General features: G+C 37.4%; 1 protein-coding gene across 2 annotated transcripts in view; it reads left to right on the forward strand.

The window, feature by feature from the left end:
• Positions 1-27585, forward strand: part of BABAM2 (BRISC and BRCA1 A complex member 2) — a 177945-nt gene that overhangs the window by 35609 nt on the left and 114751 nt on the right. For both annotated transcript variants that reach the window (XM_075496226.1, XM_075496227.1), the window contains 2 exons: positions 18520-18714; positions 23987-24061. In XM_075496226.1, the coding sequence (XP_075352341.1) occupies positions 18520-18714; positions 23987-24061 (270 nt within the window). The remainder of the gene's footprint in view (positions 1-18519; positions 18715-23986; positions 24062-27585) is intronic.

A 27585-nucleotide genomic window follows, 5' to 3' on the forward strand; every position in this document is an offset into this window, starting at 1 on the left:
TTCATCAGGTATGGGAGCTCCCCAAAGTAAGTCAGAGGCTGTCGTGCTGTGCTGTTCAGTTCTGGGGTACAGGTGTCATGGGAGAAGAATGGGAGGCAGTGGCCATAGAACTGAACATGTCCTTCACATGTGACATGACAGATGTGTTGGTTTTGATTTTAGCTTTGTTCACTTCATATTGTTATATTGAGAAACAAAAGAATTGATTTTAATAATTATTTTTAGCATACCTAACAATTTTTGAAAGGTGAATGTCTTATGTCTTTACTTCCCCCTTTCCTGTTATGCTCACAAACTCCTTTGGGAAGGAGGCATGGTGCTGCTGAATAGCTATTTTGTTAGGCTCCTTTATAGAAAAGGTTTTACTTTATATGACAATTCTAGAATTGTTTTCACACAATTTTATTTACCCGTTCTCCTATTTTTCCCCTTTTTCTGTTTTGTTGTTTCATAATCTTACAACCTCCTCAGAGGTATTCACACTAGCAACCACTTTCTGCAGTTGATGTTAAAGGAAGAGGAGCACTTTTTAATGTGCTGGAAAGCTGAAATTAATAACAAATAGCAAATGAGATATTAAATAAAGATAATTTGGGGCATCTTGCAGAAATGCTGTTCAGATGGAGTGTGATATGGTGCCATATTTCTCATGTGAAAAGAAGTCACTAGCACTAGTGATCCACGGCGAAACCTGCAGTGATAAAAACATCCTTAGTTTTCTTTCTTTGTTTCTTACTTTGTTCATTAACGATAGTTCTTTTGGAGCATTGCTTTTCTTCTGCCTAAGCACAGAACAAGCTTCTCATCCTCTTCGTTGGAAAACGGCTTGAAGAGCCATTTGCTCCTTGATGCATAAAGAAATATTAGCCAGCCTATTTTAAAATTAATTATAAACAAACAGAAAAAGAAATTTGCAAGCCAACAGCTTTGCTTTGGTCGTTATGCCTTGCTATAGTGTTCACTATGTAAATGTAACCTTTTTTGATAAGGTCCTTGGTCATTCTCCTGCAGTCCATCCTGATGTTATCAAAGCATGTTATCTCCACCTTGCAGCTGTGGTCTATGTGGTATATTTTTGCTTTTGCATTCGCCTTTTAATGTTCAACATGGTCTGTAGAGTTTTTCTTCAGAATGTTACATTAACAATAACTTGCTTATTATGCTAAGTATTTGAATAACTATCTTTTTTCCACAGACCTCAGAGTTGTTTAATGAAGATAATTGAATTTTAAGATATTAGGAGATTTTTTTAATATGTTAACATATTTTTCTACTGACTATAAGTAAAAATAGGTTAGCACGTTGAGCGTGATTTAATGCTCTTAATCTTGAGCAATCTTCAAATACTTTTGATGCAACAGTTCCTGGCAATCAAAACAGACTCTAACATTCACAAAAGTATGTAGATGGTATTAAATGAGGAGCGCGGTCTCTAAGTAAGTAATATGTGCCACCAGATCTGTGGGAATTCTGACATTGAGCCTACCTGCACTGCTCTCATCTGCCTGAGTGTCTTGTTTTCCAAGCAGAAGTCATCACATGCTGTTACATGGCTTGAGTCAGGCATTATGCTTAGCTTGAAATGAGAACCAGGTACTCCAGATTCCTCAAGCTCGTGCGGCGGTAATAGAGGCTGTCAGTAGACCTCCCTGAAGACATTTGAATGGCTGTGCTGCAGATCGCTTCAGTCACTCCTTTGGTTTCCATGGCCATGGGCAGACCTTCAAGTTAGGTTTTCATCTAAGCGCGGTAACAGGTGTTCAGTTAAACAGCTGTTAGCCAGACAGCTAAAACGAGATTCCAGAAATACTGCATTTTAAAAAGTAAATGCTATAGGTGAAGACTTTGTGCTATCTTTTTTTCCGAAGAATTCCTAAATGGTTGGGCCTGGGTTTCAGCAGTGGGGTGATATGTTGAGCACTCTTGTTGTTATAAGCTGAGCTAATCAACTGCTTTATTAAATTGGTATTGCAGTTGCAGAATCAGGTTGAAAATGCTCATTGAAACTCAGCTTTGCTTCTGTCTTGCACAAATATTAAAGTCACTTCGGTTTAAACTCAGGTTGAGTCTCAAGTTCAGCACTGCAAAATACACGCTTTATTACATGCCTTACCAGATGTAGTTACTCTGCGCGTTGCAGGGTCTGATTGTGTGTATTCTGATCTTCCAGAATGATGTAGAGATTGAGGAGCAACTCAACAGAGGGGCAACTGTTCCTTTTATTTTGGTTTGTCATACATTTTTAACTACAGTCAGAGGGCTAAATTCTTTAGGTTAGTGATGCTATTCATGCTCAAAGCATTATTAGAAATAAACATATTTATTTTTTATTTTCGTTAAAAATGTCCTCACCTATCATATGCATTTCATACTTGTGTATATAGTATGCATAAATAAAATCAGCTTCTCAGAATGTAAATAGAAAAGTTCTTCCCTGCTCTAGTGTTTATTCATTTTGGATGACAAGTATTAGAAATGTATTTTAAAAACAACCTATGATTCACTCTGTACTGATTAAAAATTCAGTTGGCACAAAACAAGATTAGTGATTGTGTACGGATGAGATTAATTTGGAGCTCATTACAATGACGCCAGTTTGAGTAACAAGAATTGTTTGTTATGTTAGCCCAGTTGATTGTTAATGTGAGCCAGGTAATAACTGAAGTGCTTATGCAAAATGTTAACCCCATTTTTCCAATGATTTTGAAGTATATTCTGTTTGGTAAAGAGGAGACAATAGCAGTATATGCAAGCTAACTGTCAGTTTAAGGATTTGGGTTTTTTAGCATCCTACTTCAGGTCTCCAGCTAGTCTCCCCAGAATTATTTTGCCCACCAATTGCTATTGAAAAGGCTCCATTAGCCTTAGCGGGGACGGAGGCAAGAGGACATTAGCATTTCCTGAAACCCAGTAATCATTGAATGTGTCCTTGTGAGGTACTATATATGGGAATACTTAGAGCTGCATTCACGTGGGAGGAAGGCTTTGCCATCACAGAACTTCAGAGCATGGGCCACTGCGGTTCTTATGCCATTATGTAGCGTTGGGAAGATTGTTTCCCCTTGTCTAATTGTTAATACTAAGTACAGATTTCAGTCATTGTGGAGTTGATTCAGCTAATTGTGCTATTCAAGTGTATTGGCTGTCATGCTCTATATCATGTGTAGAGCTATGTTTATTTTAAGTTCTTGTATTTGTAGTTATTAGACCCCGTATTTATCATTTGGCCATATGATGACTGTCATGAAGGCTGTATTGTTTTCTGTTGCTGTGTTCAAAATCTTAACCATTATTACTGTCGACTTGCTGAGTTAGCTTTTAATGGGTAGTGAAGAGATCCTTTAAATATCTCCCTCTTCTGTAATTGTTCTTCATTTACTATGAGGTACATGAGATAGATGTTTAACAGCATCAATTGTTCCTATGCCCATAGTAGCTACAAAAAAGCCCCCAAACCCCCTTATGTTAGCTAATGCCATTTGAACTATTTTGTTCTAAAAAGTCTGGCTGTTGTATTGCTGGCAAAGGTGCAGCTGTTATGTGTTCTAGTATGAAAGCCCCTACATAAGGGCAAAGAGCACGATGGCTTTCAGAATATGACTTTAAACTTTAGAGTCGCAGCAGTGGGTTCTCTTTGTCTGGGAAATGTGTGGGTAAGTTCGAACCATTTTAGCATTACTGTCTCTTCTGCTTGCTCTATTTGAGATGGCAGCAGCAGATTGCATTCTTGGACCCCTAACCTACCACTCTTGTACTGGAAGCCTTAAATTACTTTGGTTTCAGTTGAACTTGGGTGATTTAAGTGAAACAGAATGCAGGATTGGATCCTGCATTTTATTAGAAGGTTTTTTTTCTTATTTTGTACTTCTTTATATTCACATTTTTTGTGTTCCCTTTTCAGTCATGCCTTGACTTTATATGTCAAAATGTGGTTTTGATTATTTATAATCCAGCGCTAATGCTGTTTAATTTTCTAAAACAAACGTGAATTCTGAAAACTGTTTATTCCTGTCCTTCTATGTTGATCCTACCCCTGTCCTTCTATGTTGATCCTACCCATTTATATATATGGCGGATGTATGTATATGTGCATATATATACACATATATATGAGAACCTATATATAAGGTTAGGTTCTTTATATGCATATGGTCACTGCGGCCTTGCTGAGGTTTGTCTGGTATGGATAGGCAGTGGTGACAAAGTCACATTTTATACCATCAGAAGAGTAATTTAATTTAAGAACTTTCCCAGCAGAAGGACCTTTTGGTTGATAGCGTTGGCATTTATGGTATACATTTTTCTCCGTGTTTTCAAACAGTAGAGCTATGCTAGTACAATGTTCCTCTTTAGGGCAGACCTGAAAGAATCTAATTTTGAATGTATTTTGGTCTGGTTTTGGTGTCTGAGCTCCACACAGTTCCCCCAGGGAATCCTTATTTGTTTCCTTGACCCGGCTAGCAAGGGGTGTCATAAACCAGGCACAGGTTTTCTGCCTTTTATTTTTGCTGTGCTTGTACTGGGTTTAAAATGAGAAATCCCCAAAGGAGGATTCTGGCTGGGAATTCTCTCCTGGGGTAGCCTTGTCAGCTTGACTACAGCCCGTGTGAGGCCGGCATTCAGGAGGCCCCTCTGAGAAGTCATACGGTGCCGAGAGCGAGTGTTAGGGTTGTCTTTGTGCCCGTGTGATAAAGATGGAGGCTATACAAGCAGTTCAGCAGAAAGACTTCAAGAGAGATGACAGAAAACAAGTTTTTCCTCTCATCTTTCCATCTCTTCTTCCTTCAAGGCCTTTCTAATTGGGAAATTATTTCTTTTTCTCCTTGTTTTAGTCTTCTGAATTTCTCTTCTAGCCCTCTTATTTTTCCTCTTTGTCCAGAATTGTTAGTATTTATAGCGCTGAGAGGGAGTTAGCTACGTTGTATTACTTTGTCATTTTCTAGTCATGTAAAATCATTGTATATATCTACCCTACTTTCTTTTTTCCAAAATTTCAGCATTTCCTAGCGCAGTTTACAAAACTGGCTTTCTATCTCAAAGTGTAAGCAGAAGAGAATAAGCTGAGGTCAGAAGTTCTGCTTTAGTTAATTACAACATTTTGGCTGGACTTTTCGCCTAGCAAATCCAGAAATTGAAAAAATTTCTACAGTTTGATACTATTTATTTAATTTTGAGGGAAGAAAATACCTGATAAGCCAGGTAGTTTTGCCTTTGTTGCTTAAATATTGCTAGTGTAGAATGCAAAATTAATTCCATTAGTTCTCTGAAGGACTCTGTGGGGAAACATTTCCTTTCATTTTTTGGCACAAGCTTCTCTGATAATGCAATTTCTCCCTACAATATGGCAAATCTAGAGTATTAGCTCTTAAAATATAGTAATTCAGTCCAGGAAATACTAATTTCAGGAGAACATTAGGAATGTGCATGGATCATTTGACTGAAAGATGGCAAAGTGGGAGAAAATGTTTTTCTGCCATACTAACTAATGTGCATGTGATGAGAAAATCATTGTGCACTAGCAAAATAGGGGAAAAACATTTAATGGCTTTCCATTCATAGTGTTGTATTAGGAAAAAAAAAAGATAATTTTCATTTGCCACATCTTTTTTCATGGTCATACAGTTAGATGGGCCAGAAGGTTGGACCAGAATTAACAGGATGCTTAAATCTTTATGTAAAGGCTGAAAAAGATGTTTAGGCTTATGTGTCTTTCAAGCTCTGTCTGTTTAGTTTATATCTGAGCCCAGAGCACTGGCCTCCTGAATTTCTGGATCTTCTCTTGAATTCATGTTGAATGAATCTTGATTTCTCAATGAATTCACTCATTTCTTAGGTGGGCAACAGTTGCTACTGGCCTTGAGAAAGACTGCTGTCTCTCTACTAGAACCAAACTGCATGTCTGAATGAGCATTCTTTCTTTTGCTCCTCTAGTATAAAATTGAGTAGCATATCCTGAAGTTCTGGTAAATGGAGAAGGAGCACTTATATACCTAGGTATTAGTCTTAGCCGAGAGCTACAATATGAGCACTAGCAAAATCATCACTTGTCTCTTAATTACCAGAGTTCTTGCATGGCAGGAGGGATTGCAGGCTCACTTTTGCAGCCTCACTCTTCTCTGACCTTGCGGGCCGTGGAGACTGGAAGAGCTAGAGGTGGGACAAGCTTGCATCCAATCCCGGGTGTGAGAAATAGCTGAGCAGGCTGTCAGTGAGCCAGTATACAAACCAAAGCTTAGGCTGTGCCTAAACCTATGCTCTATATATAGTCAAAGCTCTGTTAGGTAGCTTTGCCAGTATACTTTTTTTTAATGCTGTTCAGCAAGGGATCCTTGCATGACTGAAATCTGAATGCATTTCAAACTTAGTTGTTTTATTTCTTAACCCTCTTTATTTAATTTTGTGCTTTATTTAATTTACTGGTCCAGTTAGATGCTCTCTATTTCCATCTTCCTGGTGTTCTTCCGGTTCTCCAGGATGTTTGCCCGAGTTTATGTGCAAACTTCTGAACTTTAATAGTACCAGGCAATTGGTCTTATTATGGCACTTAGCCGAAATGTTTCAAGATTTCCTCTGGAAGCCCATTTCAACATCTGATGGTCCTCTGGTCCACTTATTCTGTAGGTCGTGAGAATATCCCATCAGAGATACAGTCTATATTAGTACCCTGTACTAATAGATCTTGCCTTAAGGATAAGTGAAGTCTACCAACATGAACAAGAGAAAAATCTAAGTTGTGAACTGTGTGGTTATGTTAGGTAGCAAACTAGGGGGGAGGGGGAAGGCCTTTCAGTACTCTTTAAGGACAGTTGGAGTCACTGAATCTGCAATTATTCTTGTAGGCAATGATTCTCTTGGGTCTGCCTTGCTCCATCCCAGCATCAGTTGTTCATGTTGCTGGATATTTTCACAAGGGCAACTCACAGTCCATGAAGACAAAACAAAAGCTGCTCCTTTGCCTTGTCTTTTCTATCAGTTTTCAGAGACTTTGACCACTTTCAGAGACTTCACCACTTCTCATTTAAGGAGCTGTGCCTGGTAGCTCTTCCAGTGCCTGTTTCAAAGACATCTGCACCTAGTGGTGTCCCCGCTATGATGAGGGTGTGTTACTGTTATGCCTTTTCTGTAGGAACTCTTAAAGGGATTTCTAGACTTTGTGAGAAGGATAGTTTTAGGAAGCGCTTGTAGGAAACAGTGGAACTTGCTGAGATTTTCTCAGTGTATTACAGTGCTATTAACACTGTGAATGCCTCTCTGTCAGCAATGCTTTTTTGTGGCCAGTCAGGTTGATCTAGCAATGCCATAGTCTCTCTCACTGTCTCTTCCTGGTATATTCGATAGGATCATTTTTTCCTCCAAGAAGCACAACTTTTTCTGTTACCGCTAACGGTTGCCTTAAGAAGCAACAGGATTGAGCAAACAAAAGACTCTTCAGGTGGTTCATGTTGTATTGGAGGGAAAATACATGCTGTGGCATAACTTCAGATTGCCAGTTACCAGACACTGATGCCTAAATGTGTTCATGTATTTATATGTATATATAATATACCTGCTTTGCAAGAAATAAAGACCTTGCTAGTGGTAAGGGTGGTATAATAAATTCCAGCATCTCATTGACTTTCAAGTCATCATTAGTTTAAACCAAAATATAAAGTTGGGTATCCCAAGCTGGACATATGAAAGCAGAATGTCTTTTATTTGGAGTCGGAGAGTGCAATAATAATGTTGGTATTGATAATTCTTTTATATGAACCAGCAAACTGATAATGTAGTTATGAGTATTTTTTGCTTCAGTTAATTAAAATATAATCATACTTTACTTGAGCGATGTTTTATTAAAATTCGGAAAAAAAATATTATTAGAGAAACTGGCAGAAAATTAAAGGATTCTGGCCCTGATGTGTAATGGTACTGGCACAATACACTCCACTTCCTCACAAGAACTCTAGAACAGTAAGGAACGGCTTGGCTTGAAGGCAACAGCTTGTTAGCTTTCTAGAAACACATTTACAAAGTTTGGTTGGTTGGTTTGTTTGTTTGTTTTAAAGAAAAGAAAGAATCTAGCACAGTCTTCCTGAATTGAGAATACATTTAAATTCAGTGTGGTATGCCCATTGAATTCAAGTTGTTGAGGCATGATAATTCATTTTTCTGTAAAGAAAGTCGGTCATTGCTTATGAATATGCAAGCAGAACAGACTTTTAAATTAACTGATTACAGAAGGTCAGATAGAAATAATAATTCTGTCTGATAATGCAGTTTCATATTTGATTAAATTCTAGACTGTGAATTCTGTTATGATTTATAATTGTACTTTTCTCCAGTAGGATTTGTTTAAGTTTGGGACCCTGCAAGTTCTTTTCTTCAGAAGATACTGTTGGGGCAAAGAAATGTCTTTGCACTCAGGGTAATTTTCAAAGGATCTATTCATTTCCCCAAATGGACGAGGGTGCAAGCTATATTTTTGTTTCTTTTTACTGGTCTAAGTTTCTGCCTGTATTTGTTTCAAAACCGCTCTTTGTTTTACTCATTCTTTACATGCTTTTATGTCTGCGTTTCCTTGCTATCTTCTATCTCAAATCCTCAGGCATATCTGCTCGTTTTTAAAGATAACTACAGAAATGTAGTTCAAATTTAGTCAACTTCTTGTGTCTTTTGTTTGCAGTATTAGTGTTCATACAGTTTTACTTGAATTTTGCCATTACCTGTCTTCCCAGAGATGCAGCTTTTCCTTGCATAAAGGAACCAAATGAGTGTTCTTTTCTTATACTACTCTTTTGAGAAGAGATAACTAATTTGCATTAATTTGTCTGTTATAGTAGAGAAATAATTTTGATTTCTAATGTCTTACGATTTACACAAGGGTATTTTGTAAATGTTTTCTTTAGGAACTGTATTTTCAAGGCCCTATAAACTCTCTTGTAGTACAAATGTGAAAATAAAGATGGAAATACTGCTTGGCCAGTGAGATCCACCATGTGATATATTGATTTTAATTTATGGGATTTTGGGAGAGAAAAAAATGGTTAGAAGAAAACAGTTCTGCATGTGCCACCCAACAGTAAATGCTCAAGGGATGTTAGTGGATGCTGTCCAAAACATTAGCTGTGAAGGTTCTGCCTCTTTGCTGTAGCTAAAATTACTTGTTTTGACAGGAAAGGAAAAACCCCAAGAACTGATAAGAGTGGAAGACTTGCTATTTAAAAAGGGACTCTTGAGGTAAAGCATAAACATTGAGACAGTGGTCTGTTCTCTGGTCCACTGAGGGTCTGAGGAGTTGGGGTGTTCCCACTCCCGTCAGTGCGTGATGAGTAGGTCTGTAGGCAAAAGATGCATGTGCGTATGTCTTGTGTTGAAATTAATCTTGTCTTCATGCTTTGTTCCTCTTACTTGCCATGTCTAGTTAAGTATGTACACCTCTGGTAACAGACTCCCAAGGGGAAAAGTGCTGTGTACTCACGTGGATTAACTAATGATTAGTGCACTGGATTCCTTATCCCGGGATATATACGTGCTGAGGGAATTAAGAAATTCCTTCTCAGAACAGGTAGAGGTAGCATCTGCTTTCTGAGAGAGGTGTGCTTGGAGGTCTGGAAAGGAACAAAACTTGCTCTAATCCCTTAGCAAGAAATACTTATGTGTGCCAAGTCTTTAGGAGATGAATTAGATAGTATTGTATGCTCTCTCTTTTGATAGTAGGCAGTTGTAGCTTTTAAGGGTCTGATTATCTTGTAAGAGAGCTCTGTGGGAGAAACAGGCAGACTTTTTCAGGAAGAGTGCACATCTTAAAAATGCTCTCTGGGCTCAGCTTCACAGTTTCTATCAGCTCTCTCTTGTGTGCCCTGCTGTAGGAGCACTTGAGTAATTTGTAGTAACCTCTGGAAGTTGAGTTTAAATCCTTTTTTGCGTGGATGGTACTTGAGAGGCAGTGGTGCATTTATTCTAGGTGAATGCAGAAGAGTGTTCTCCGTGTGTCCTATTTGCTGGGGTTTATTTTAGAGTCGCCTTGGGTATGGGATCATTAATCAAGAATCACACTCTGTGGCCAGTGGAAGAAAAGAGGGAAAATAATTTTATACAGAATATAAGGTGCTTTTCTGAAAGCAGAATGCATTTCTTAGTATGTTGCTTTCCTGCTCTGTATTTTCATGCTAATTCAAGGCCTTCAGGTATTTGAGATTTCAGCTCAGTGTTTATAAGCTATTGTAATTTCTGCATCAAGTTTTCACAGCCTCTCACAGAAAATAAAAAAATAAAATAAATAGTGACTATCCCAAGCTTTGCTTTATGCAAACTTTTTCTCTGTTTTACACAATAGCTAGTAGAGCACACAAAGTCTGTAAGTTCTTTGGTTGTGTTTGCCATGACAAAAATGCTCCTGAATTGAACTGTTTTTATGAAATGTTAAGTTCTGATGTTTGCTTGTGCCCAAAAAGGATCATTTCAAGCAGATCACTCCAGAAAGTTGTTCCAGTGGTGCTTTGGGGGAAGGGGATATGAAGAACCTGTGAAAATAAGATGACAAGTAGATGGCATGTAGGTTTACAGTGATTGATTTGAAACTGCAGCCTGTAGGATGTTTAAGTGCTGGCTGCTAAGAAACTGAAGCCTTTGAAGTTGTTATAACACTCCAGCCCTGCAAATACTGTGAAAAATATCTGTTGATAGAAAGATGTGAGCATATGGCAGATAATTATCCTGTGCCTTTTTCTGTGAGCAGTTTCCCCGTGGTGGCACATGAAGCCTATAGCAAAGCAGGGACTGAAACCTGATATCCCAGTTTCTAGACAAATGCTGTAACCACTGGACCCATATCTCCTCTGTATTTATATGGAGCATAAGTGCTGATATCACAGTGTGATCTTTCTCATTTCAGGTAAAAACTTAAATTGGTACTGATTTTAAGCCACTGTAGGATACAAGTTTTGTGCATGTGGTATACAGAGATATAAACAAAATGCAAATCTGTACTTACATTATTCTTTATGATAATTCTGGATGAAAGATGCTATAGAAATGCATTACCACTGTTACGGGCTTGGGAGGTTTTGTTTACTGACATTTTCTCATGAAAGTTAATTTCTTGCTTAGAAATATAAAAGTACACTAACTTAAAATAAGATCTTGCTGTTGTTTCCTGTAGTATAGCCAGGAAAAACAGTTACAATCTGTCTTCTTTAAAATCACATTCCTGGAAGATATTCTGGCAACCTGGATATTTAAACACATTTCAAAGAAAAACAACTTCAGATCAATTAGAAATTGTTATCATATTTTCTTTCTGATAGCGTAGAATTATAGTTTGCTGCAGACATTGCCTGGAGTTATGAAATAAGCAATAACCTGTGAAGGAGGCTATGAATTAGCTGCTTATGGAACACAAGGTGCATTATGTTCTGAAAAAAGGGGGAATAGGTACTCGCGGACACAGAATAGTTTGCATAGGTTCTTGATTAGCTTTTTGGAAGGATAAAAGAAAGACTGCAAAGCACAAAATGTTCCAGAACAAAACTTAAATGTGGTTTCTTTGCCAAAAGTTGCATAGTATGGCTACTTTGGAAAGCTAAATTCTGCGTGCCTTTGCTAGTAGGGCTGAGAAGCTACTTTGTGGCAGTTTTTCACTTGCCTCACCTCTAAGAAGATCTCATTAAAACTGATACTGTCTTGTTGCAAATTTTCTTTGTCTCTTTTGAAATGGAGTTGGTGTCATTGCTATTCATTAAAATGAGTTACTGTTGAAATGGTTTAAATTGCACTCTCTGTGGGTGGCCTTATAATGTCTTTACTCTGCCTCTTTATACACACTTTAAGTGAATTCATTTTCTCAATGCTTTGGTCATGTCTGATGGTCCAAAAACCTTTCGCTATCAAACTGCTCTCTTACTCTGCAGCCAGCTCCTGTCAGGAGACAGGATGAAGAGCCGGGGAATTCAAAGATTGACTTTGCACCCCAACAAAATCTCTGGGGTTATACTTCTTCGTGAAAATTATGCTCTTCGATGAACTTGTTTAAATTAATATCTGGCAGATCTTCAGAACAGATCTGCTGAATCATTTCAGATTTCTCCAGTGTAGACACAGTTTAATGAATGTCAATGGTCTACTAGTCTCTGTATAATAACTGAATATTATTTTTCTATTTATATTGCCACACAGCATGAGGTGGAGGGCAAAGTTAGTGGATGTGCATGCTATTGCTTAGTTACTCTAAGGTCTAGATAACTATTTTCTCAAAGACCTTTTCCTGAAACTTAGTCCAATAATGAAAAAAGTTAGCAATTGCCAGGGAAGCTTCTGCCACAAAAGAATATTCAACTTCCCTATGTTGAACTGCTTACTCACAGATAGGTAAATAGTTATTGACCATCTTCTGTATGACAGTAGCTACAACTGTGTAGACAACGATGCTTCTGGAGTCTGGTCTTTATTATATGGAAGTTCTTGTTCCAATGGTCACTTTTCCTGTAGACCATTTCGAATTCATTCCTGTAGACCACTTCAAATTCATTCATGTAGACCATTTTGAATTCATTGCCTAATTGGAAAAATGGGGATTAGCCAGTCATCACAGATGATGTTACCAGGCTTTTGTGTCCACAAGAAAATACATAGTCATCTTCTAATGCTCCTAAACCCACTACTAAAATAAACTGCTTAAGATGAGGTAACAATTTACCTTTTTAGAAAACGAGTTACACAAGTTGTGATATGGCCAAGCCATTAAAAGGTTGAAATTAAGATCTCAAGTGTGGAGTTGCACCTAGTTTTAGTGGAGATTATGGAGAGACATGTGAGCAGTGTCTAGACAGAAGAGAATTGTTTAATTGAGCCTCCATCTGTGTGCTCAGAAATGACAGGTAAGTTCTTCCATGATATGCTGAAAAAATAACACTAAAAATGCTCGTAACCAATCTGAGATGTGCATGTAAGCCTTCGTATGAGATGAACATGAATGCAGAACTAGTTGCAGATGCACAGTTTGAGTTGATTCATACTTGTGTACTGTTGTACAGTGGGCCACTTTCAGTCTAGCTGGCTAACTTTTGAGTAACTTAGAGAGTTTGCACTGTAGAGTTCACTTAAAGATATCTGTTGGCAAGCAAGACAAGGAATTGGATCCAAGTCTGGATTTCTTTACTTTAAATGCATTAGTGATTGTTCTGTAAAATTTGATTAACTCTCTGGAAAGTCTGCAGAAATGTCATTTCAAATTAGAAAAGATTTATTGAGTGAAATATATAACTTAGTCTGTCAGTACCTCAGTCAGTGCGCTCATTTTTTTAATATAAAATTAATTTTAATTGCAATTTTACAGCAATTTCAGATAAAAAACTTTTCAGCATGCATGTGATTTTGTTAAAATGATGTGAATGTATAAATTTTGTCAGGGACAAAATTGAAGGTCCTGGTGAGCAGAGCAGAAGGAGATTTTGATAGAAGCCACAGAAAGCAACAAGTCTTTTGCTGTATACATATTTGCTGGTTATTTCTTTAATTGGGTTTTTCATACCTGCCAGGCTTCAACAGTCTGGCTGTAGAAAATGAGGTTATGTGTGTTTTTGTATTTCCAGGGTTTTTCTGAAGCCGTAACAACTAAAACTCATAATTTTGAAGTTGCATTCAGAGCATAATTCTTATACAAGATCTGAATTTTGTGACAAAACTTGGAGCCATGGAGCACAGAAACGCTGGAAGCTCACTCTGTTCTTCTAATGTTTTAAATATTTTAAATACTATTTCTTAAAAAGCTGTATTGGCTAGGGTTGGAATACAGCCTTCAGGCAAAAAATTGGAAAATGAAGCACACAGGCTGCTACTCCTTCTTTTTGCTCCAAAGCCTTTACTTTAACATTTTGCTTCTTAAAACAACTTCCGAAGTCTAGTAGTGTATACAATACTTCATTGCTAAATAAAATTTTATTTAGAAGATCCTTTATGTCTAAAGAAGGAAGTCAATTTACTGTTGCAGGGACACTACTCTCATTGGCTGAAGTGACAAATCCTTGTGTGTTCTCAGAAGAATTATTATAATGCTGAAATTGTAGTGATTAAGGCATTCTACAAGGGATCAACTTGATAAACATCCAATTCTGCTTTAGTTAGGCTTCAACAATGTATGTTACAGGTAGTTGCTTACTTTGTCTTTGATTTCAAAAATAGAAGCAGGATTAAAGCAGGATTACCGTTTGAAACTAAGAGAACAACGTAGCACGTATTTTGACATACTGTTGAAATTGGATCACAATAAAATGGTTTAAAAGTATTTTCAGATGAATGAACCTAGTGCTTAGGGCAAATAAGCAAGACTTAAAGATATGTAAAAAGACATTTCATACATAGATATGTCATTGTATTCAGAAGTGTTTGTGTTAAAATTTGTAAATTTAGATCTTCTGAAAAGAACAGCCCTTCTGCAAAGTTAACAAAATGGCTAGAAATGTAATGGCCAATTGCCAAATAACAAGCACTACAATAATATAATTCTAAAGTTAAAAAATAATGTTTATTTAAATCAGAACTTGTGTTACAGAAAATTTGGGTAACCGTTGTATATTTACTCTTTCATCAGTGAGAATCTGTTGTAATTGATGTATGTACTGGGTGGGTAGTTGAATTTTTCTCCAGGTGATTCATTTTTATAACCAGTTTATACTTTGTTTGAATCTTTAGTTACTCCATGAAAGGTGTTTAGTAAGGATCCTACAGTCAAATAATTCATTTTAATTCCTGTAGCTTTAAGGCAATACAGCGTAAACACTGTTCTGATGCAGTGTTCTTGAATTCTTTGAAGAGAGCAATACTCTAGCTCCATGTTGGACAAATGACAATGGATTTCCTCTTGCTCTTTTTTTGTTCTGTAGTGTAACGTTATTTAAAAAACAAAAGGTTCGGTTGCATTTAGGTCAGTTATTAAAATATTGTTGGTCATTTCCTTTGACAGAACATTTCTATTGTGTTACAGCAATGTCATTAGGAGGAAAGGTTATTCCCACTTGTCTGGCTGATATCAATACATACTGGCATATTATATCCTCTGGCTTTCTGGAAATGCTTTATTTGAGCAGCAGCTTGGGAACAGGAAATTTAAGGTTATACACAGTCTGATTTCAGACTGCATAATACAAAATGTGTTTCCTAGAAGACGCTGTCTACCTGACAATTTTTCTCTAGTATTTTGTAGAATCGGATAAGCTTAAATGGGTTCAAGTTGGGAATAAATTTTTACTGGCTGTAGATGGCAGACAAGGTAGAACAAGGCTTTCAGTCACTCTGTAGTATGTATTTGAGGAACTTATATGAACCATGTTAGTATCTCACCCATTCACCAATTACTCTGGAATGTAGTTTACATTTTAAGATATGGCAATTATAATATTCCCATTTTATAGGTGTTCTGACTGTCTAGGAGGAAAAAAAACAGAGTACTTCTACTTCAACCCATCGTCAAATGTGAAGTCTGTAAGACTGGTAGCTTCTAAAGGCAGAGGTTCAAGGACAGCACCTTAGCCATGCTGAGCAGCCCTTTCTATCGGAATCACAGTGAGCAGGAGAAGAGGAGTACAGTTTAATCCTGTAACTGTTCATTGAACTGTTCGTTCATCCATGTAAAACAAAGCAAATCAGTATCAGCAGTTATGTCCTGTTGTGTTTCTTAAGCTGGGCCTGTCGGTCTTGGGTTAATCTGTAAATTAGGTAAACATCAAGTCTTTTTCAAATCTGTACTCTGGGGGTAAGTGTTCCCTAAGTGCTCCATCCACACTCCAAGATTGTAAGTTTTTCTGTTTTTTTAATCAAAGCAAGAACAATGTCTGTGTTTCTGAAGAATGAGAACACCACCTTCTCAAACTCTGTTTTCCTCAACCATTTTGTGTGACAGGAATGTATGTTTTTCATCCTAATCACAGGAATGACTGATGCGTAGACAGTTAATGCAGCACTGCCAGCCATAGTCATTCAAAAATCATGAATCATGTTGCTGAAAGTCATGACAGTGGTCTAAAAACCATGTTTATGAGATAGAAAAAGGATTGTGTTTCTAAATTGTATTTCTTTTATTTTTGTCTGTCTTTTTCTGTATGTAGGTAGTGCATACAAAGATTTCTTTGCCTCTCTGGTAGCTATTAACTTAAATGAGAAGGGGTGGGGAAGCTGGGTAGAATGTAGCTGAGATTCTCTTAAAATTGATCCCCTCCAGGACTGGGGACTTCAGGAAAAACAACATGTGGTAAGATTTGAGATAAAATTTCCTTAGTAAACATTATTGCTTTTTTTTTCCCCTCCAAAAAAAGCAAGATTTTCAAGGAAGCAATACATATTTCGTGTTGCTTTCACTGACAAATTAGACTTGTATGTTTTAAGTGATGATGCTGAAAATGAGAAATTCATTTTGATAACATCTTTATATATAACTTCATTGGGAAACAAATATAAAGTTGTGGAAAGAGAAATGCTTGAAGTATTAAGCCATCATACACATATACTGAACTCTGTATGAAACCATTCCAAAGGGATATATCATGAAATACAGTCAGCAGAGATAATAAAAATTATAAGCGTTTTAATGGAAATAGCCACATAGTTAGAGATTAGGCTACAAGTAGATTTCATTGTAGAGCTGAAGGTATGGTGCCTGGTGAAGAACTGATTCAGCTTTCTACCTGCCTTTCCAGAGTATCAGAAGATAAAATTTGTACACAACTCATCATGTCAGAACTATGGAGCTTCACCTTGATAAAATCCTCTGTTTCAGTTTGAGCTTTTTGTAAACCTCTTCAGAATCAAAAAATAGCTGAGGTTGGAAAGAGCCTTTAGAGATCATCTAGTCCAGCCTCCCTGCCTGGGCAGGGTCAGGTAGAGCAGGCTGTCCAGGACCTTGTCCACTCGGGTTTTGGGTATTCTCCAAGGACAGAGACTCGACAACCTCTCTGTGCAACCTGTTCACTTATTACACAACGTATGAATAGCTTGTATATTTTAGGGGACATGTTTTTTATCTGGCTTCATTCATTTACTTAACCTAGGTTAAAAAACAATTTTTTTATGTGTTTGAATACAAGGCAGTCTTAAGATAGCTACTTCAAAGTACAGAAATATTTTCTATCCTTTCATTGTAGAAAATGCTGCATACCAAAGCAGTGTTTCCACTAAAGAGGTAAAAAAGGGCTAATGCTTTTTTTGTCCTTGCCAAAGAATGTAAATTATGCATATAGTTTGTTTATGAAATATCTGCAACTTCCAGGACAAAAGTAACCATGTCATCTGTAACTACTTTGAGTTCAGATACTGATAAGTAATTTTATTTGAAGCTACCGTATTATATCTTCATTTAGTTGTAAAATGCAGACATCTTTACTGGTTCTAAGGATCTTAATGTTAACTGTACAATCCATGCAATTTAAAATCCTGTTGCAGCTAGCTTGTTGTCATATGTCTATGTGACATACAGAAATATGGATTAATTTTGCTTATACTCAAAGCTAACCAAAAGCTGCATGACTATGTTAACATGCCCTGAGCTTGTATCAAGAAGACCGAGGACTCAAGTACAAAGCATATGAGGACCTAAGTACTTTTGCATCAGAACTGTCTCATGTCCTAATAGCATGGAGTACAGGGTGAGTCCTCGTCTGCCCTTAACATAGATCCATTCTAGGTCAACCAGATGTAGGCATGCAGCATTTATCATGTTAGGTATGGTTTGTAACACAGAAAACCTTCCTGAATAAAACTTACTGTGCGTGGAAGACTGGTCTAAGCCAATGTTGGAGTAGTTAAACTGAGAGATAACATTGCTACTGTGCTACTGACACAGTTATCTTCATTGTATTAACATTTTTATTTCTGTTAACTGTGTTTCTTGATATACAGTCAGATAGTAATAAAAACTTTTGCTAGGCACATTGAAGAGACTTGTGTATGAATGGCATTTGTGTTAAGGGGATGAGTCAAGGTAACTCTAGTGAAGAGACAGTCAAGGTGAAGTAAAGCACAAGGTTGAGGCAACAGAAGAGAACCCATTTGCTCCATCACTGTCAATACTATATCCACTATTTGAATAATGGAGCAGAGTAGTTTCCCTCGTTGGTGTTAATTTGGCATGTTCACTTGGCTGCCTGCTTTTTGAGTTAGATACTGTGCAGGGTTGTACTTACCTGATCCCTGTATGTTTCATATCAGTTTTAATTTTTTTAATTCAAACTTTTCAAGTTCTCAGATGCAACCGTATAATTTTAGGGAGGAATAGAATGGTAATTTGGGTCTATCTATGCCTGGTAGTAGCCCTGTTATCAGTTTTGTGGTAGGTCCCTATATGGACTCTTATTTGACATTAAGGCTTGCTTTTGCTGTTTGACCTGGTTTTCTTCCAAAGCATGATACAACCTTTGCATTTAATGTTATGGTTTAGCTTTGTCATAAAGCTTCCACATGCATATGTGCCTGTGGTATCAGTATGGAAGGGGGAGTGCTGGTCTTTCTATTGCTGTAAACAATTTTGGTCTCTGTTCTTTTCTAATTCAACAGAATTTAGCTTCTTGGAATCCTTCAAACCCTGAATGCCTCCTGCTTGTTGTGAAAGAGCTTGTGCAGCAGTATCACCAATTTCAGTGCAGCCGATTACGTGAGAGCTCTCGTCTCATGTTTGAATATCAGACTTTACTTGAGGAGCCCCAGTATGGAGAAAACATGGAAATCTATGCTGGCAAAAAAAACAACTGGGTAAGCTATTAAGAATATTTCTGCTAAAATTCTTTTAGTGATCCTTTCATTTTAATAAATACAGCTCTTGCCTTGGAAAACTTGAGTTGTTTCTGTGGATCTCCATGCTGTATGTTTCCAATGGAGAAAACTTCTATTTGACTCCAGCTCACTTTCTATACTCCCTATTTTGTACATTGCTGTCATTCCACTACCTCAATTGAACCAGATTTCCAGGTGAGTTAACTTTTTCAGCCTGATGTTAGTTCATGTGATTTATAGATGAAAACTTTGAAAACTGTTGAAAAGCCTGTGCAGTATTTACAGGGCACAGTATAATGTTATGTGGAAGTTTGAGTTAGCTCTGAAGGTTTAAGAGGCAGAATAACAGTGATGGTATGACACCCTGCCCAGGCAAATCAGGCTGCTTAGGGTGTGGTTCCACAGTATGATTGAGTTGATTTAATTGGTAGCTGCAGCTGCCTGTATCTCTCTGGCACTTGTCTAAGCTGAGATGAGTTGTTTCAGGAACCTAAACTGGAGAGGAAAAAAAAACCCAACTAATTTTCTGCAGAAGGACAGGAGGAGGTGAGATGGGCTAAGAGCAGTGACTTTGCAGGGCCATGTCTTCATATGACAATTAGACATTAAACTGGCTTATCTATTTCCTGAGGTTGTATCCTTTGCCTGGGAAATGTGCCATGCTGTGTAGAAACACTCTATGTATACCATCTCAGCCTTCTAAAATGAGGCTATTGGCAATGTAGACATTTTGGTTAGTGTGTGATTTGTTTTTTTTTCTTTTTTTAACTCATCTCTGCCACAGAGTAAGCTTTGCAAAAATCAGTTTTCTTCCGCTGGTAATATATTTATCATGGGAAGTTTGGAGTAAGATATATCAGGAAATACCTAATTGTGTTTATGCTGAACGTGCCCCCCTCTTACTTTCAGCGATAGCATACTCTTAAGATATACTGGCCTTCAGAAGCAGTATCTTCTGAAATAGATGCAGTCTGAAAATCGATGAAAATTCAGCATTTCTGTTACCAGGGCCTAGAATTCAGCTTTATGTCACTTTAATCATCCTTAAGTTACAGGTGACGCAAGGTTGTTTACTTTTCAACTCACAGTACTTATATTTATCTGTTTTTCTTTTCTTAGACAAGCCATCTAGACTTTTTTATTTTAAGCCGAGTAAAATTTTCTTTATCAGAGAATTTCAGATCTCTTTATGTTTATAGATCAGAATATTTCATTGAAATTAATTTGTTCTTAAATGTTATTCTCTATAGCTCACATCACAAACAACTTGCCACGTCTGTAAATATCATCAGATTGGCTTATTGAAATGCAGAAGGCTTTCTGAACTGTACTGAGATTTTATCATCATTTTTGGCAGCTGCCAAAATTCTACTCAAGATTGTAGAAAACTAGGGGTTTTTTTCCTTTTTTTTTTTTTTTTAATAGGAAAGCCATGTCTACTCAAGCCTTTTGAATCTTTCCTCAATCTTTGGTGACTGAATAAAGATTTTTTTTTTTTGCATTTGAAATGCTGTCTTAGTTTAAAATATTCCAATAAAATAAATCTTAAATACATTTTGAGGCAAATAATTTTAATTGTTGCAGAGCTATTTGAGGTTTCTGTAGCATGTGCTTTGTTTTCAAAGTTTATGTTCTCTATCAAGAAGACTCCGAGAGTCTTGTTTGGAGATTGTACGAACCTGGTATCTACGTGACAGAGGCTTATTTATGAGTGTCCTAAAACTCAAAACTATGAAACTAACTTGTGTAGTTCTCCTTCCTGTGCTTTACAACTGTCTTGTTAGTCTTGATGATCAGCACAATAGGAGCGCTTATCTGAAACGCAAGAAGTAAACTGCATGTTATCTCCTCTGCCTAGAAGTCATTGAAATTCACGTTGTTGCCATCTCTCAGGAATTGCTAGTAGCTCAGCAGACTTCTGAAACTATCTATGAATGAACCTTGCACAGTGTTATGAAAGCAATCATCTTAAGTGCATGAGTTAAAAAAGTTTGAAGAGGAGGCCTGAATTCAGTGCTGCATCCCAAAACGGAACAGAAATTTGCTTTTATACCTTTGTTCCGGTATCTCCAATTTCCTAAGTGGTCTCCAAGATCTATGACAAATAGACAAACTGTTATCTAGCTTAGTAGCTTCATGTTGGCAGCATACCAGCTGATACAGATGCCCATTAACTATCTAATCTGTCAATGCTGTGGCCAGAAATTCAGCTGACTCAACCTGATGCCTGTGACCAGCTGGTTGGAGTTGAGTAGGTGAGCACCATGGACAGGGACTGCTCCCTGCCTGTCCAGAACACTTTTGGAAGTAATACATTGCAAAATAATCTTGATTGAATGACATAAAAGATCTAGACTGCAAGTCCTTATTTACTTCCACATCTTGGAGCAGCTCATGTTTTGATCAGAGACCATTCATCTGTTCAGTGGCCATCCCAGTTCATCTGACTTGGTATTCTACCAGAAATAATTTTCTGGATTTTATGGCAAATGTTGTATGGCATCTTTTTGGAAGTTAAGTCTAGACAAGAAGCACTGTCTATAATATCCATTTCAGTCTGAATAAAAAGTAAGTGCCCTGACTGTCATCAAAGTAGTCTTCGTATTATACATGCACAAGAAGTCAGTGATTTTTCTGCGTACATAAGTAATACAGCATCAGAAAGTTGGCATCTCTCCTCATGAGTAGTGTCATCAGGAAAGGTTTCAGAGCCTGGCTTTAATGTAATATATGCTCACTTTTTGTTGCATACTGCTTCTCTGTGCAATTGCTTTGCCTCTGTTGTGTGACTATCAGGGACAAATTTTAAGGGCAATTCTGAGCTAGCTGGCAACAGGGTGGATTACAACCTAACATCACACAAACCCTTTTGGCAAATGATGTAACTGGCAGGGTACCATGGAAAGATTTTGGTTGCATTCAAGATCTTGTGTTTTCTTGTTTAGTGACTGGAAGGTAGAATGAGTTATCTGTAGTTCATGGCTGATACATAGACCAAGAAACAAATTGGCACTGATATTAGCATTGCTTATTGTACATCTGCCTAATACGGCATCTTTGTCTGTATGTGCTTAGTTGCTTGGGATTAAATCTTTGCTTACTTTAGGCATAAAATGAATTGAAGGAATCCACTTCTGTAGAATTTTTTTCCTCCTCAATTTTATTTCATGTCAGTCCCACAGAAAACTGTGCTTAGCAAAGTCATTTATATTCCTCAGCTACCCTGCTTAGCAGCTTACCATTCATTTTGGAAAGCCAGTTTCCATTGACTTTGACCTCCAGTACGTTCTCAGAGAGGCTTATGCATCTGCAAGCTCATTTCCATCAGAATTTTTTTCAGCTAGTTCCTTTCTGAATCAGTATGCATAGCAATCGGTGTGGTCCATCGCTATGGAGGCTTGTGGTCTTGTGGTATGTGGCCAGTGACAACCTTCATGTTTTCTGTTATGCTGAGCTCAAAGCAATTTATGGATTAGCACGGCTAATTGAGAGGGGAGGCAAACATACTGAGTATTTTGCAAAGGCATATGGCAAATTTTCAGTATTAGTACCGGTGTTAAAAGACTTTGAATGCATTCCTCTTGAAGAGTTGTCATAGCCGTAGACAAGCTGTCCCCATAGCTATGTGGAGTTCTTGTGATAACATCTACCAAAAGTAGTAAAGCAGTGGCCCAAAAGGCATCCCACTGATATCTGTGTGGGTTATAAGCCCTTGAGTATTGAGGGTGACTGAGCACTGACACAGGTTGCCTGGAGAGACTGTGGGATCTCCATGCTTAGAGATATTCAGAAGCCATCTGGACATGGTCCCAGGCAACCTGTTTGCTGTCAAGATCCTCTGCGTCTCTTCCATGGGTAACTGCTGCATTTTACAGAAAGGATGCTTCCATTATTTCAGATGTATTATAGGCTTTTGCTTACCACAAGGTATAGCTGTATACACAATGAAGGTGATTCTGTTTAAATCTAATGTAGTATTTACATTCACCCTTTTAATGAGAATTGCAATATACACATTCACCATAGATGGATGTGCACTTTGTTAAAATTTGTATGTCGTACATTTCTTGTTTAAAAGTATTTTTCTTCTTGCTTTGACTGTGCAAAACATTTAAAATAGTAAAATGAAAATAAGGAACAGATAACTATGTTCAGGGAATAGTGAAGTAGTACATACGTGTTACTGTGGGAGAACGAATGCTGCATATTCACACAGCTTTGATTTGTCCCCTTGCCTGTTAAAATGAAGTACTGTTTTTTAAAAATCGCGTAATCACATAACTAAGTAGCGTATGTATGCAAAGATAGGGCAGTGTTAAAACTGAAAGAAGTTTTGCTGCCTTGTCTCAAGATGTCCTGACTTTTTGTACTTAACTGATAAAGTTGATGTTTTATGCTTTTTGTTCTGCTAACTCAACATTACAAATATACCTGCTGTATGGCTACGTTATTGAATTAAAAAATAGGGATGACAAAAAATTAATATGGAGGAAATCAGGCAAGCATTTGTTTTTCAAAAAGAGCCAATTTCATTGCTTCATAACCAGGTGGACAAAGTCTGGTTTTGAGGAAGTGTATGAAACAGAAAGGAAATCCTTTCCATTTCCTTTGCATACACTTCATGCATAAAAAAGAGCAATGTGTAGGGGACACTTGGCAAATTTTCAGTAAACAGTTGTCTAGGTGTTAAGAGTCACATAATTCTGAAAACAAATTATATAAAACCTTCTACTTCAGTTCTTTCCTCTGTTTATTCAGAGGACACTTTTGATACATTCTCACCTTACTCAGCACAAATTCTCTTATGTATACCTACAATGTTTGTGAAGATGCCTCTATTTTACCTATAAGCTCTGATAAATTTGTCAGGTTTTGCAGACCATTTGCAGGTCTCGCCCGTCCTTTGTCCGGAAATGAGTACAGCCAAGATACATCTATATTTAGGGCCTAACAAAGTATAGTCTGATTTTTGTCATGCACATTGTTGTATTCTGACTACTTTTTGCTGTTGACTTACTGGCAATGATGTTTTATGGTTTTTAAGGTGTTTTCTCATATAACATCTGTGAAATCTGTAAATTTTTTTTTTCCTCTTCAGTAATTCCATTGAGAAATGTTGTTTTAAATCTCAACCCTTCTGTTTGGTATGAGCTCTTACACATTTTTCTGGTTAATATTTCATCCTCAGATTGTTCAATTTGTGGTTCTGTTTTAGATGTCAGGTCTCATTAGTGCTACCTTTTTTCCACAGACTGGAGAATTCTCAGCTCGCTTCCTCCTGAAGTTGCCTGTAGATTTCAGCAATATTCCTACATACCTTCTCAAGGTAAAATGAATGTCTAAGTGACGGTATTTGTGAGAGAGTGTGAATTATTGAAATGTTCTTAGTAACTATTTTGACTTTCCTGCCCTCCTCCTCTCCAAGAGTTTGAAAGTCCACCATTTCTAAACCTGACTGGATTATGTTTTGGAAAGGTGATGTTAGAGATACTGTTGTTTTGTGTGCCATTTTACCAGGTAGTAGATATACACCTGTCACTCTAAACGACCTTGCAGGATTTGGGTTGTTGTAGAAGATGGCATGCAATGCAGATGTTCTGGGTTTTCAGCAATATGATAAGTAGCAAACTCTTGACCATATCCAAGGTATTATCTTGGGGAATAAATTTAAATATTTCCAGATAAACGCTTTTATATGAGTCTATGGAATTTCATGCTATATAAATGTTGGGTTTTTTAATGAACAGTCCAATCGTGTTAGTAGTCTTGATAGTAGAAGCAGAAAAGCAAACTAAATATAGCATTTCTTAACAGGGAGTGAAAGCAAATACTGATGACATGCATTTAAGTTTTCAGTGATTACTTTGCTTCATTGTTTACAGTGAACACTAATTTGACCAGATACTTTAGAAAGTAGGCCTATAGAGTATTGATGTGAGTTGGAAAAAAAGTATTTCTTTCTTTGCTAAGAGAAACCAAAACAAAACGAAAAAAACTTGTGACAAACTACCAACATGGAATAATTTGAAATGAGTGGTTTTCACAGCAGGAGGACAGTCACTCTTTCAAGCAGTTACTGTGGAAGCCCATCATAAGGTCAATGTTACTATATTCAGAGAGCACAGTGAGAGATCTGGGTTCTCTCTGTCTGTCATTACTGAATGAAGTGCCAGAACTTCTGCTGCAGACAAGGTTTGAGTCAGCTGATGTTACCAACACCTATCTTTTCTTTAAACTGCATGTCTGCCTCCTTACTCCGCTTTTTACTTTTAAATATTTGGAAAGAAGAACAGCTACTTAATGTTTAGCAACTAATGTGTTGAGATGAAAATGTCAGTGTAGATCCCATTACCTCCTCTTCCTCTTATTGTTAGAACTATTGCTAGATCACAATTGCAAGTGTGAACCTTCAGTGTTTCTCCAAGTAAGATGTCTCGAGCTAAGAACCATGAAAATAAAAGCAGGCACAACTATAATCTGACTGAAACTTTTGGTTGTAGTCTGAGATCAGTATCCTATGATCTCTTTACCTTCTGTAGGCTGTTTGCTGTTTGAGTAATGAGCCGCTCCTAACTTTCTCAAAAGCATCCAGATATTTTCAGTTTGTTCCTGTGTTTATGGTAGCAGCCCTTCTCCCAGCTGCTGTCTTTCATCAGGGCCTTCTCTTCTCACTCGATGGGAACATTTCTAGTCAGATGTAAGAGGGTTGGCCAACGCCTTTCAGGAAGGATCGTGTTGAGAAGCAGGATACAGCAACAGTTCACCTGGACTGCAGGACAGCTGTGATTTGCTTCTGAAAGACTCTGTGGAAAAAAAGAGACTGAGAACATCTAACGTGAGCTATGCTGTCTGCTCCTGCCAGAATTCCAGATGCCATATTTTCCAGGAACAATTTTAAATTGGTCAAGAATTTCAGGACAAGTGCATACCCAGTATGTTCAATAGATTCAGTCACAGGGCTGTCTTATACCTCTTTTCAGCCTCTGGGGAAACTGCAGGACGTGGAGGTTGGAAGGTGGTGTATGACTTACGTAGGTAACTGTCATCATGTAGAAACCCTATGATAGAAACAGATTCTACTTTTGTTTCTAAAGAGTAACATTTTAATGCATGACAGCATGCTCCTCCTTACTATCATGTTCACTAAACATCTTCCACCTTCTCTAAACGAGGTGGGTATACTGTGGATAAATCATCAGTGCTCCACAACTGCTTCCTGGAGCGTTGTTCACCCTGAGTACTGAATGATTCATTAGTCTGAAGGAAAATGTGTATTTATTTTGCATGCCTGTATAGATTGTGTAATGTGAAGAGGCACGCACAGAAGGTAGCAGAATCAAAGTTTCCCAGTCTACCTCTATTTTGACATTTCTAATATCTTAATGTCTTAGCTTTGGGGTTTTAAAATTAATGTGTTTTTGTATGTAATAGCCTGGATTTTTACAACAGCAGATCCTTCTTTATGGGCAATCTACTGATGAAATCCTCAGCTTTCTTATGCAGACTTCTACTATGCAAACTGACAGGTTAACTGCCTGTGGTAGGAAGGTGATATGTAGTCTGGATGAGTAGCCACAGGAGAAGAAATACTGTTGTATTCCGGTAGTGTCTGTTGACAGCAGAAGAATGGTTGGACTCAGGCACCGGCATGGACTATGACAGAGAGTGCTCTGTAGCAGGCATGGACTTTTACCCCTGCTGCCTTTAGCTCCTTGTATTCTGACATTATCAGCTATATGAATGTCATCTCATATGACAACAATATAAAGGCAGGTAGAATTGGAACTACTGTTGTTGAAATAATTATGCTTTGACTAGTCCAAATTCATAAAGCTGTTTAAAAAAAATCAGATTTTTTTTTAAGCTGTCCATGTCTGTCTTACTTATTTTCTTTTTTTTGGTTGTTTTTGATGAGACTTTCTACATAAATAGATCTTTGATTTGTTGCAATAAAATAGTTTATTCTCCATCATGTCTGCTAGTTATGTTGGCTTCAATGCTACCTGCTGCATTATGGTACATGATAGACCATCTATTGATGCAGTGGAAATAATTGTTAATATATTACCCTGAAAGGTGGAAGAGCAGTCAGTAGTTGAAGGCTTGTTAGTGTATTAACAGCTTAATATTTAACTTCAGAATTTAATGTGTTTGAATTATGTTCTAGTCTGTAGTCAGCCTTATAGTCTGCAGTAGCTTCTCTGTAATGATTTGCAAAGTTCAAGCCTGTGTTATACTTTCTCTGCCATCTTCTTTTTTGATGTTTAATTAATACTACTTGTATTAAAATCTGGTGAAATATTTAAAGACCATTATTTTTGCCTCATCAATCACTCCTAGTACCCCAGTGATTTGTAGTGCTCTTCTGAAATTTTTATTGATGTCAGTAGGTAATCACACTGCAAGTGTGACTGTAAAGCTTTGTAAAGTAAGCCAGTATTCAGGTTTGAGGATGTAAGCTGTGAGAACAGTCTGTAGTGTTGCAAAATCTTTGGAGTTGTTGAGAATACACTCCGGAATCATAAGACCTTACTCTGTCAACTGTGTACTGATGGTGGCGAGAGTATTATCCTTTCCCTATAAAAAAAACCATTTGAAGGCGTAGCATAAGTTGGGTTGTTACGCACTAGAGAGGTGGATTTACCAGGTTATTTGAAAGGTATTTGCTGCCCTAAACTTAAACTGCAGTTCAGGTGTGTGTGGGTTTTAAGGAAAATAGCTGAGTATGTGAAGAAAAGCGAGAATGATTAAAAAAGCAATCATAGTAAAGTGTCTCTTCCTTTTGAATTCTGAAATTCTAGTAAAAGTTCTTCAGTTATTATTTATTTGGAAAATAATATCCCTCGTAAC

This window comes from Mycteria americana, chromosome 3, assembly GCF_035582795.1.
Source record: "Mycteria americana isolate JAX WOST 10 ecotype Jacksonville Zoo and Gardens chromosome 3, USCA_MyAme_1.0, whole genome shotgun sequence".
Classification (NCBI taxonomy): Eukaryota; Metazoa; Chordata; class Aves; order Ciconiiformes; family Ciconiidae; genus Mycteria; species Mycteria americana.